This window comes from Tiliqua scincoides, chromosome 4 (genome assembly GCF_035046505.1).
Source record: "Tiliqua scincoides isolate rTilSci1 chromosome 4, rTilSci1.hap2, whole genome shotgun sequence".
Classification (NCBI taxonomy): Eukaryota; Metazoa; Chordata; class Lepidosauria; order Squamata; family Scincidae; genus Tiliqua; species Tiliqua scincoides.
The window spans coordinates 13,846,193-13,859,088 of NC_089824.1; the positions used below are offsets into that span (position 1 = coordinate 13,846,193).

Below are 12,896 nucleotides of genomic sequence, written 5' to 3' on the forward strand. Positions count from 1 at the left end.
TCAAGGGACACTGTGTGCATTTTCCTTTACAATGTGCTTTTTATGGGAACCTGCTTGGCAGAATCTTGCACACTGCAAGCGGAGGATTCGAACCGGCGACCTTCCCCCTTTCAAGCTCCTTCCCACTGTAAAGGACTTCCCACTGTAAAGGACGAGCCCCTAAGGCAGCGCGCGCGCCAGAGGCACAGCGTTCTAATCCCGCCCCGTTCTTCCCCACTCTAGCCAATCAGAACCCGCGACCCGGGCATTCAGCGCTCGTGACGCGCCTTCCTAGGGAGGCAAGGTTCCAAAGGCTCGGTGCAGCTCGAGCAGCTGCTGGAGCGCGCGCGCTTGCAAGCCGGGCTCGGTGTTTTGCAGAGGGAGCGTAGCAGAGCCTATTTGTAGTGGCGACGGGCAGTGTGTTTTGCTGCGCGGGGAAGGATTTGCAGGGGAATCGGCGTGCAAGGAGGCATTTGGGGAGGGGGGCTTCCTTTGTCTTAGTTTGCTGGCTGCAGTAGATTCCTACCTTTTGGGGTTTCGTCTTAAGAGCGTTGGATCTAGTAGCAGTGCACTGAATATTTAGTTCGTTGCACTGAATTAATAGCACTGGATTGAGAGCACTGGATCTAGGACTGCATTGAGCACTCAGTTTGTTGCATTGGGTTAATAGCCCTGGATTTGTTGCGTTGTTTTAAGAGCAGCGGATCTAGGACTGCATTGAATATTCAGGTTGCTGCACTGAATGAGCAGCCCTGGATTGTTGCATTGACTTAAGAGCACTGGAGCTAGTAGTGCATTGCACGTTTAGTGTGTTGCATTGAATCAGTGGCCCTGGATAGTTGCATTGTCTTCAGAGCACTGGATCTCGGGGTGCATTGACTACTCAGTGTGTTGCACTGAATGCAATAGGCTTTTAAAAAAACAAAAGCATAGCTTTGCTAGGGAGTGGTGGTTCGAATCTGAGCCTTTTGCAGCGCGAGAAGAAGCAGATTGGGCGACTGGTACTGGGTTCATTCTTTATTTGGGGCCAATGGGTTTTGCAGCTGCCCAATGAAGAGTTGATTGCGGGGGAGGGGGCTGTGGGAGGCAGCAGCATCGGATGCCTTTTTAAACCCCTCGCCCTGCTCCTCCTCCATTGAGAGATCCCAGCTCCTACTTGTTGTGTGGTGGGCATGAGCCATCATGGAGAGCTATGGATCGGGTTGCTCTCCTTGTGTGCGGGGGCTGGAGGCGTCTTGATTGCTTTCTGCCCTTGCCTTCTCTGGACTTTTTCTGGGGCTGGGGTTGCTAGGAGCTGGGTGTGCGAGCAGTAATGCCATTCGCACCCGGGTGTTAGGAGGGAGTTAGGAGGAGGAGAAAGGCGGCTGGGTCTGGGCTGTGCTGCTGCTTTGCAGATCCAGCCCTTTGATCTTTGCAAGGAAGCCTCCCCCCATTGCTTTTCTCTCCCGAGGGGCAGGGATTGCAGGAGGGCTCCTCTTGCAAGGTAGTGCAACCACCCCGGCAGCTCCTCCGCTTGTCCTCTTGCAGCTGGGGAAAAATGGAGGCTGTGATCGAGAAGGAATGTAGCGCCCTGGGAGGACTCTTCCAGACCACCATCAGTGACATGAAGGTAAGAGACCCAAGAGAAGGGGATGCAGGGGGGGAGGGATGTAGGGCCCCTGAACCCCCAGCTTTGCTTTGCTTCTTGGATTTCACCTGCATTAAATGGGTGGGAGGGTGGGAATCGCCCAGGCGTCCCCCTAACCTGGTGTGTTCCATATAGATGCAGCCCTGTCTTACACTGACATCAGCATCAGCTGCAAAGAGCGTTCAGGAGCTGCTCCTTGCATCGCAGGGCCCCCCCATTGCAAGCCCAGATTGACCTGTGTACAGGTGCAGTGGTGCTTGCTTGCTCCCTGGCTCTGGTCCATTGGCATCCTTCTCTTCCACCTCTGGGGCCCCCGATTTCCCAGAAACCTCTTGGGATTCTTCTAATTGTCAGGCTAAGTGGTTCCATTAAATTAATAATATATTTAGTGATAACAAGGGAAACCCACTACAGTCATAACTGTGTGCTGAAACCATGGAAATCAAAGTATTTGTATCTATTGTGCTGATGGAAAACTAGTACTAGTACTGAAGATTTATTTTCTGGTTTAGGTTTCCTTCTAAAGGCCCATGGGAGGGTATACACATGTTTATGATGTTGTCTTTTGTTTCATTCTTGTACCTATGGATTTGCTGTTTGCATTTAACCCATTTCTGCCCAACCCACAGGTGTAAACATTTGATCCCTGTTGCGTATATGCAACATTGGGTTAATTACTGTAATGGGGGGGGGGCCAAGTATACCTAATAAGAACCAGCACATATAGCTGAATCTACTATACTTATGGTTAGCACTGTGAAACTCTGAATCATGCCAATCAAATGGAATGTCCATTTGTAAAGGTACTATACCACTAAATGTCAGATGTTGGGGACTGTTGACTTTTGTGTTGTTTGTAAGCTTTCAGAGGCACCTGGCTACTGTGAGGAACAGAATGATGGACTAGAGATGGACCAGAAATGGACCTTGATCCATCAAGGCTGTTCCTGTGTGTTTGAAGCTGATTCAGGTGGCAGCTGTCTTGTAGAGTGTGCTCCCTGCTCACACTGCATGCTCTGAATGTGTTTTATGCTTAAGGAAGCACTGCAGTTTCTCTGTAGCACATGGAAAACCGTGGTTTTCTTTGTAGTAAGGTTTGTGGTTTGTAGCCCCTGACTGTTGTAAAATGTGAACAGTCAGTGACTGGATAGCATGTGGTGCTATCCCTGGTGGTGTTGATGACAAAAGGTCATCAATTTGGAGGACTGGTGAAGTGTTCAGAGGGGACACACACACAGGTGCTTAAAATTTCAGGTCTTCTGCACTCGTGATTTTCAAGCCATTTCAATTTAGTTTTTCTGATGATGGAAGGCAAGGTGCATGTTGGAGAACATTGCAGCATTCTAGTCAACAAGGGCAAAATGTCTTTCCTAGGAAGGAGAAGTGCAACTGCTTTTGAGCCAAAAACAGAAATGGAAGCTAGTGTGGAAGACAAGCTGACAGTCCAAATCCTGCTGACGGTGGTGTTGTGTACACTCAAATATATGCTTAGGATGTGGTGCTGTATCTTTTAATAGCATAGAAGATGTATTCTTTTCTACAAAGAAGTTGGAGGAGTGGGGACTGGTATTTACTGGGGAAAGATTGATTCTTTGAAAGCTCTGGATATTTGTCTAGTTATTGAATCCCACTCAAGCTGCTGGTGAAGGATTGGTGACTGGGGCTTGTGTGTGTGTGTGTGTGTGTGTGTGTGTTGAGTGGAGGTTATGTATGTTCTTTACCTTTGCCTCTGAGCAGAGCTCTGGAGATATTAAAAGTACAGCTTGTTTAGATGTGAATTTGAGGAGCGTTGTCTGTTAGAGGTCTGTCATAAAGAACTCCTTGTGGTGTGATTGGGCTTCCAATCTTCCTTTGTCAAGCAGCCTGTGTGTTTCTGGTGAAGGAGGGGGTCCCAAACAAAACCTGCAATCATTTTCATTAAGTCCACTTCAACACTGGGAACATTTTAGCAGATGTCGTCTTCCGCCAGATGGAATGTGGCACTGTGTGTGAATGAAAGAGAGTGAAGGCTTTATTCTTTCCAACAGGAAGCACATCTTGAAAATTGTGCTGTGTTTCTACCTGCAGTTGAAATAATGTTCACCTGGAACACGGTCTTCTCCCCCAACCAGTTTCTGTCCGGCTCACAGATGTATACATTTGATCCCTGTTGCGTATGTGCAACTTTGGACAAAAATGGCTTAAACACACAATTGTTTGTAGTTATGGGGTTGGGCTCTTAAAAGAAGAAAAAGAACCCTGTGCTGTAGTAGTGGAACAATATTTGTGTGCTGAATGTTATGGAGCAACTCTGGGGATAAAATATAAAATTTCTGGATTGTTTTATTTACTCTTGTGACATTGTTGAACGTTTGAGGACAAATTCCAGAGGGTAGCTGTGTTAGTCTGTTTTGACAAAAAACAAAAAAGACCAGTGGCACCTTAAAGGCCAACCAATTTGTTGTGGCATAAACTTTTGTAGAACAGAGCTGCCTTCTGTTATTGGTTCATCTAACTCAGTAATGTCTACACCAGTGATTTTCAACCTTTTTCATCTAACAGCACACTGAAAAGGTACTAAAATTGTCAAGGCACACCATCAGTTTTTTCACAATTGACAAGGCACAATTGACAAGGCCATGCTGTTGGTGGGGGCTCACATCCCCTAGTGGCCCTACTAATAAATGATCCCCAAACCCCCATGGCACACCTGCATACCATTCGCGGCACACCAGTGTGCTACCGCATAGTGGTTGAAAATAGCTGGTCTACACTGACTGGCAGTGACTGTCTGGGGTTTCAGAAGAGGGTCTTTCCCAGCCCTACCTGGAGATGCTGGAATTGCGTGAACCTGGGACTTTCTGTATGCAAACTAGGTGTTCTACCATTGGACTGAGTCTCTTCCTGGAGATCAGAGGTACTGCATGCTATGCTTACAAAGGAATGGACTTTAGTTTATGCATCAACAAATCTGTTAGTTTTTAAGGGCCCACATGACTTTGCTCTGTGTTTGCTAAAACTTGCTGTTTCCAAAGTCCGAGACCAGCCTCTAAATGAAGCATATTTTTATCTGCTGCTATGAATCATGTGTTTTCTTGGCTAATTTGGATAGAGAAGTAATACCAGTTTAGGCTACAATGCTATGCATGGTTACTTGACAGTGGGATTCAGCAGGACTGAATTGCTGCATATTGTATTTTCATTTTTCAGATTGCAACTTCTTTCTCATGAATACAGTGGGTCTTAGGTTTACTCTGATGTGCATTGGATTGGGCTTTAAATATTTGTAACTGGGCCATGGAGTAGAAAAAAATAGGGCCACACCCCACCAAAAGGCAGAAAAGGGGAGAGTCAAAATATACAGAGACCCAGGTTCGTTAAGTTTCCTTGAAAATGTAATGTATAAATATTTCAAACTCTGCTGATATTGATAGACAGGGGAGAGAGTACTTGGATGTCTGTTTGACATACCTATTGCAAGATAATAGAAGCTTTAAAAATTTTGCCTTGTTTAAACCATTGCCCCAAGAAAGATCACCTGCTCAAAGTGTGTGTTTAGATTTTTACAGATGCAAATAATTTGGTTTTCTGTATCCCAAAATAACGTATTTTTTCCTTGTCTGGATTGTGGTCCTCAGTCTGAAGTCATAGCAAAGGGTGTGTGCCTCTTTCTTTACTTCACCCCTCTGCTCCTCTCCTGGGATCTCTTCTGTGCATCCTGGTGGCACTTAGCAATGGGGCTGAAAAGTAATGTAAAAAGTACTGGTGTTGCTTTAAATAGTTTCAGATTTTGGTTTTTCGGGGGTGTTGTTCTGGATGACAGAATTAAAACCAAAGATGTTGTAGGATTACTTGTCATGGGTGTCAGAGGTGGGGGGAGCTTTGGATGCCAGTTCAGCTGCAAGCTGAGACAAGGACAAACAGTTTGTCCTTGTCCACGCTTGTTGGACATGGTTTTAACTTCTCCAGTTCATCTCCCACCAGTTTGTTTGTTGTGAAATAATGGATAACTTTCCTTTGTGACGATGAGGCTTTCAGGACTGTAGCAACCCACATGTAAGAGTAGTGAACAGCTTGAAATGCCCATTTGGTACACGAAGGAGCTTGAGATCCAAAACGGCTAATGTTAACCTGTCACCCCAAGTTGAAACATTGATTTGCTGATCCCAAAGAATCTCTTGTGCTTTCCCAGATGCCAAAGTCCTCCCAGCTGTCCAAATTCTTGGCCTTCTATAGCAACTTCGACAGTTGCTCTTAAAAGTTGCAAATCAAATTGCAGACATAAGGGGTGTTCTGGAGCTTTCGTTTTTCTCTCCTCTAAAATAGTGGCATCTGTTATCCTGTGGGTGGTTGAGATGTTGAGGAAACTAAGGAATGCCCTGCAAAAGGAAGGAATTTTCAGTAACCCTAGCATCATTCTTAAGTACTACAGTTGTTTTTGGAAAAAAAGAAATGACATGGTATTAATTATACTTATCTGAAATTTAAGAAGAAATGGTCAAGTACTTGTAATATTCATTTTCTTCTTTCTGGCTAAAAATAAAACATAAGAATCTGAAGTGGCTGGAAAAATTCTAGTAATGCCTAATGGATTGTAGAAACCAAATGTTTGTAAGGGGCTATAGCATGTGCCCCATCCTCCCATCCCATGTGTGATGGGTTTATACTCTGAAGTTACTTCTTTGGAGAATTTAATCTTTGAACTACTATTTGCAGAATTGCCAAAAAGGGGAAACGATTGCTTGATGTATTTCAACTATCTTTTGGCTTAGGGTGTATCTTCTGTTCTTCCAAAGGATGTTTAAAGGGTGGAGACCAGATTTTAATCTATGATGGTACATTGTCCAGGATACGACACAGATAAGCGTAGGTTTTGCCAGTACATATCACATACAGGCCCACATTGTTTTTTTTTTACTTCAGCTATTCTGTGTGAAGTAAAGGCTGTTTTTAAGTGTTTGCTCCTCTGCTTGAAGTTATTTAATTTATTTAAAAGATTTTTACAGGCTTGTTCCAGGATCCGTGGGGGTTCCGTTCCAGAACCTCCCATGTTTGTGTGAAACCACGGATACCGGGGAACACCCTGCTTGCCTTCAGAGGGTCCTGTGAGCCCCGCAGAGGTCTGCTCATGGCCTCTGCCGGTTTCAGGGGGAGGCAGGGAGCAGAGCTCTCCTCCGAAGGGAGGGGGTATCCCTTCCCTGGCATCCACGGTTTCAGTTAAGCCATTACTGTCCAATGTTTCATATATGCAACAGGGATTAAGTGTGTACCCCATGGGCTGGGCAAAAATGGGTTAACTGCAGGGGATTCCGGAATGGAACCCCACGGATCTCAGGGCATGCCTGTACTGACTGACTTCATGCTGTTGCTTAAGCCTTTTTGCTCAGTGGTTCCTGTAGTTGAAGCGCATGGCCAGCAGGAGAAGCTAGGCTGTGTGATGTCTTTGGGAAGAGAGGAGGTCAAGAACTATCAGGAGAGAATTGTTGGGTAGAGGCTACTGTACTGTAGGTCCTTTCATTTCTACATTCCTTGCTTTTTGTTTTGTTCTGCATTCATTCAAGCAATTCTGTAATTATAAAAAAAAAATTCAGTGTTGTATACGCAGAATGTCTCTGGCACCCAAGGGTGGGAAGGAAGAAAATGGGGGAATCATGCATTTTGTCCCTGTACACCCAAGCAAGAGCAGATCAATCTTATCCAGTAAGATGAAACTGCAGGCACACCACTCCCTCTCAGCCTCACCCCCCCCAAGCTGTAATATGGGGATAATAACACCTTACAAGGTTGTTGTAAGGACAACACCAAGATAATGAAGCACTTTGCAACAGGTGAAGCACTTTGCATACTTAGGAAATGCTATGAAAATACTGAGTATTACAGGGTGGCCCTCATTATCGTTCCAGGAATCCCTGCAGATAAACAAACTCATGGATAATGAAATCCATGGGTTTTGGGGGGGGGGATCCCTTCAAATCCAACCAGAGGTGTGAAAACCAGAAGTCTTGCTTTTCAGCCTTACAAGGTTTTCTAAGTCCCCACTGTCTTCAGAATGGCTTCTGGAGCACAGCAGTGGTTGGGGTTTGGAGGACTACAGGTGGCCCACCCCGTGGTTTTAGAACCTGTGGGTATTCAAGTCTGCAGGTAGCGAACCCGTGACTACAGAGGGCCGCCTGTATTAATAAAAAGACTTCAAAACACTTCAGAGCAACCCCTTTTGGCCACCCTTTTCATCCTGCAAAAATATTTTTGATGGTAGTTTTTAATTGTTCAGGGTGACTATTATGAACAAACACCATGGTCAAAGTTTACCTCTTTTGTGTTTGACCCTTATAGCCTTGTAGCTTCTAGAATGACCTGGTACAGGGCTCTGCCACCAGTGACATGCAGGTACTCTTAGAATCATTTTTGTACCTTGTCAGTGACAGAAACATCAGCAGCTTTTGCAGCAGCTCCTCACTGAGGTTGTAGACTTGGTATAGTGTAGTTGTTAAGAGGCTGATCTGTGAGCCAAGAAGTTCTGTATTCCAGTTTTCTTAAGACTACTGCATGGCCTCTGGTAAATTCTCATGTTGACCTCAGGCCTCCATCTGTACTATGATGATGGAGCTGATCTGTCATAAAGAGTGGTTTGTAAAGATTACTGCGGTAATATGTGTAAAGTGCTGTTGGCTTTAATAGTAAATGACTGGCATTAGACAAGGAGTTGGCAACCTACAGCCTGTGGGCCGGATCTGGCCTGCCAGCTGAAGTCATCTGGTCTGCGTGGAGCTCAGCTTTGGGAGGTGAAACTTCCAGCCCAAGTTGCCATGTACCAGATGGGGAAAGGCAGAGCCCCCACTTAGTCTACACTGTTGGCCATCTGGCATGTGGCAAATTGGGAGGAAGGCTTTCCCTCTGAAGTCTAACTCTGCGTGGGCTGCTTCTGGCTGCTCAGCCACCTAGAAGTTTGGCAATGTTTTGGTGATGATGTCACCACCGAATTTCCAGCCCGTTTGAACAAAAAAAGTTGTCGACTGCTGAATTAGACAGTAAATCCCATTGAATGCAAGGCACTGACTTCTGAGTAAACATGCCTAGGACTATGCCCGTTGCATTATTACCTTGCACGTGCCTGATCTCGGAAGCTAAGCAGGGTCAGGCCTGGTTAGTACTTGGATGGGAGACTGCCTGGGAATACCGGGTGCTGTAGGCTTATACCATAGTCTTTCGAGACTGAAGGTTGCCAACCATGATGGCCAGTCATGATCTTGCGCTAGAGTTGAGATCCCTAAGCTTTGTCCCATAGAGGTTTTTTTTTTGGGGGGGGGGAGGGAGTTACGAGTCTTGTGCAACCAGCCATACGACGTGGCAAGGAATTTCCCTGTATGGCCACCTCATAGCATCATGCAATGGAATGAGCATATCTTGAATGCGGTCTAAACTCTGATGAAAAATGGAGCAATATTCTGTATAAAACGTCTTTATCCACTCAGCATTTCTTTCCTTCTTTCAAAAGAAGATATTTTTTTGCCGGCACATTGTGGCGAGTCGAAATACAGCTGATTTTTCTCTTGTTTGTTTGTAATTAAGTGCAACCAACTGATCTTCCTTGCTTGGCAGTTCTTTGCCATTGTAAATAGCTGCAGCGTGGTTTTTTTTCAGGCTTGGGAAGAGGGGAGGAATGGAAAAAGCAACACACAACACCCTCCTGATTTTTATCCTCTGATCTTGAGTGTTGCTCTTGGAAACAATCAGCCAAGCAGCTGTCAGCACATTGGGGTTTCTTTAAACCTATGGCATAGCTATATAAATGGGTAGCTATTTTTAGATTTTGAAGCAGTTGCTCTGAAAATGTAAGGCAAGCTCCTCTAAGAAAGAGCAGACAACATCTAGGGGTCAGTACCTCTCCTTGCACCCTCTACCTGCCCTTTTACTGGAGGTAGGAGTGTGATCCTGTCTTAATCATCCAGGGTGCAGATCCATGGGGCAGCTTTTGTTTTACTTTTCAAATCTTTTGATCTGTCTCCTTTTAATACTAAGGCTGCAAGCATTTCTTGGTTCTGCTCCAGCCTTGGAACTATGTTCACAACATTCTTTACTTCCTTGCCTGCCAGCACGTACCTCTGCTGTTCATTTGAGAGATATTGATGGTCTGGAGAAAATAAACAAGACAGTCCAAGAATTTGCAGATTCCCCTTGTTAGTTTCTGGGAGGATGACTGACTTGTCACAATCAACAGGTTAATCATATACCTTCTCTTTTTTCCTTTGACATGGGTATTCTTGAGTTTTTGTTCCTGAGCTTTTGTTTTATTTATTTTGTTTAATTAGTGTAATTAGTCTGTGGAACTCCTTGCCACAGGTAGTAGTGATGGCATCTTGCCTAGATGCCTTTAAGAGGGGATTGAACCGATTTCTAGAGGAAAAGTTCATCATGGGTTACAAGTCATGGTAGGTATGTGCAAGGTAGAAGTAGGCTACCTCTGATTGCCAGATGCAGGGGAGGGCACCTGGACACAGATTGTGTTTTGCTGTCTTGTGTGCTCCCTAAAGCATTTGGTGGGCCACTGTGAGTTACAGGAAGCTGGACTAGATGGGCCTTTGGCCTGATCCAGCAGGGCTCTTATGTTCTTATTCTTGAGTTTTGCTTCGTCTTCATCTTGCCTATTGAGCCTGTCCCTTCCCATCCTTTCCTCCATCTGTTACTATCACACTTGCAGCTGCTGGTTGTGACTGTTGGAACCCTATGTGTAACTAAAACAATTGTGTATGTTTTACCTTAGCTTTCATCGTTCTTTCCTCTTTCAGTTGTCTCCCTTGTGTCAATATCTAGATTTTTAGCCCTTGGCTCAGGGATAAGAACATAAGAGCCCTGCTGGATCAGGCCAAAGGCCCTTCTAGTCCAGCTTCCTGTATCTCACAGTGGCCCACCAAATGCTTTAGGGAGCACACAAGACAACAAGACACAACCTGCGTCCCGGTGCCCTCCCCTACATCTGGCAATCAGAGGCAACCTACTTCTATCTACCTTGCACATACCTACCATGACTTGTAACCCGTGATGAACTTTTCCTCCAGTAATTTGTCCAGTCCCCTCTTAAAGACATCTAGGCAAGACGCCATCATAACTTTCTGTGGCAGGGAGTTCCACAGACTAATTACAGCCTGGGTAAAGAAATATTTTCTTTTGTCTGTCCTAACTCTCCCAACACTAGTAGATGTCCCCTGGTTCTGGGATCTGTCTTTTCACTATATTTAAAGTACCTTGTATGCTGCCATATAAATATAATTCCGGGGATTAAAGCTGGTATCGTCCCTGTTGTGAGGTTTCTACATATACCTGTGTGTAAAGAAGCATGGTATTCAGAACTGGGTGCCAGAAGCTGGGGTGAGTGATGGGTGTGTGGGACTGGTGGCAGTCTCTGAAAGGGTGATCTTGCGTTCCCAACAACTTCATTAATACTACTCTTAACAGAAGCCAAGAATACACATGACAGAGTCTTCACAGGTGTTGTGGTTTCACATTGACATAGCACAGCAAGGAACTGTTCACTGCTGTATAAGAAGGTTACTGCCTGGGCAAATGTCTGAGGACAGCATGTCTGTGTAATAGAATGCCAAGCTTTAGTTAATGCATGGCATATGGTGATACTCATTCCTCAATTCACGACCTAGGATTTAAAAAAAAATTAGTAATAAGCAAATATTACAAAATAGCACATTCTTAGATACATGGCTCATCTCTTTATCACATCTGACTGCTGCAAAGGATGATGCATTATGAAAAGGGTTAGGCATATGACTGGTCAAACATTTCTAAGGCATTAACTTCTTTTTTGCCCAGGAAAAAAAAAAAAAACATTTTGATCATCCCAACTTGTCATAATGTCTCCCTCATGGCTATGTGTTCTAGTCCATCCAGTACCATAGGTTCCTCTAAGCCATGAGCTTAGAGCTAGCAGGAGCTTAACAAAGTAGACAACCTAGTTATATGGAGAGATGCTCCATGGATATTGCAGCAAGCAAGATGGAGTCATGGGTGGACCTAAGGCTATAATCTTGTACACACTTACCTGAGGGTAAGTCCCATTGAACTCAGTGGGACTTACTTCTGAGTAGACATGCATAGGATTGTGCTCTTCCTTTGCCGCTTTTTATCCTGGATTCTGCAGGGTTAGAAGGTTGAGCAGCACTTCTTTCTGCTATAGTGTACTATAATAAATAAAGCTGGTAAGCTACCACCTCCATCAGGGGTTCCCAGCATAGTTCCCATGAGTGTGTGTGCACCAGAGAGGCTTCTGATGGTGCCAGCCTGCTTCCGCCATCACTGCCTAAGTTCTGCCTTGCTGCCTTTGCAAACTTGTACAGAGGGAGTGGAGAGACCAGCAGGGCATGGAAAGCAGAGTGCTTCTCTCTCCCTTGCAGCTCCTCTTTGGAGCTCTTCCCCTTGAAACACAAGTTTCAGGCAGAACTTCAATCAGGCAGAACTTCAAAGTGTCAAGCAGGACAAGTGGAGGTGAAGGAAGGATGGAGGGATGAAGGGCTATATGAAGAGAGGCTATATGGTGTGTGCTTATGTGAGAGTACACCGCTTGGTCCTGCTTCCTTGGCAGCCCTTTGGGGCTTGGGCATTCCCCCCCCCCCCTGTGATGATCGTTTTGTGGTAGTATTCACCATCCTTTCTCAAAATTTCTGTGGACCTCACAGGCTCCACAGGAGCATAAGGTTGGGGACCCCGACCTACATCATGGCATTCTCTGTTTCATGGGCTATGGCCACAGTCATGTAGGTGGTCACTTGATCAGCGAACAAACATGGCACACTGATCAAGCTTCGAACAGGCATTTGGAAGATGTTTTTGCATGAAGCTTTTGCTTGGTAACCAGTGTTCAGTAAAACTTGCTTTCCAACATCTAATGCAGGTAATCAATTGGAAGAGAGGCGTTCCTTTTTGAGTAGTCCAGGTGAAACAAACTGCTAGCATAGGGTAGTATACGGGTTTTCTGGAGTAATAACTTTTATGATTTTAATTGTAAGGTTGCTGGCAGATAGCCTAATTGTATTGTTTTGTTGCAGAACCTTTAGAGAGCTGTCAGTATGTTCAGAGCCAGTGCAAACTGTAGTACTGTGACAGTCACTGATGATCAGTTTTGCAATCCTCTCTCTAGAGGCACACTGGCCTTTCTCTTTCCAAATGTTTGCATGTAGGTTGGCTTGAGTTCCAGTAAGATCCATGGATGCCGCATAAATGTGCTTCTTTGCCTTTAATTTTGACATAATATTGCATACACAGAAATAGAAGCCAAAATATTTTCCTAGTATTCAGAGATCGT

The 12,896-nt window shown here is 45.0% G+C and overlaps 1 protein-coding gene across 3 annotated transcripts in view; it reads left to right on the forward strand.

Annotated features, from left to right (window-relative positions):
- The first annotated feature begins 308 nt into the window (after positions 1 to 308).
- The window catches only part of MTSS1 (MTSS I-BAR domain containing 1), a 150,075-nt gene continuing 137,487 nt past the window's right edge, over positions 309 to 12,896 (forward strand). For all 3 annotated transcript variants that reach the window (XM_066623010.1, XM_066623008.1, XM_066623009.1), the window contains exon 1: positions 309 to 1,588. In XM_066623010.1, coding sequence (XP_066479107.1) covers positions 1,517 to 1,588 — 72 coding nt within the window. In that variant the 5' untranslated portion in view covers positions 309 to 1,516. The remainder of the gene's footprint in view (positions 1,589 to 12,896) is intronic.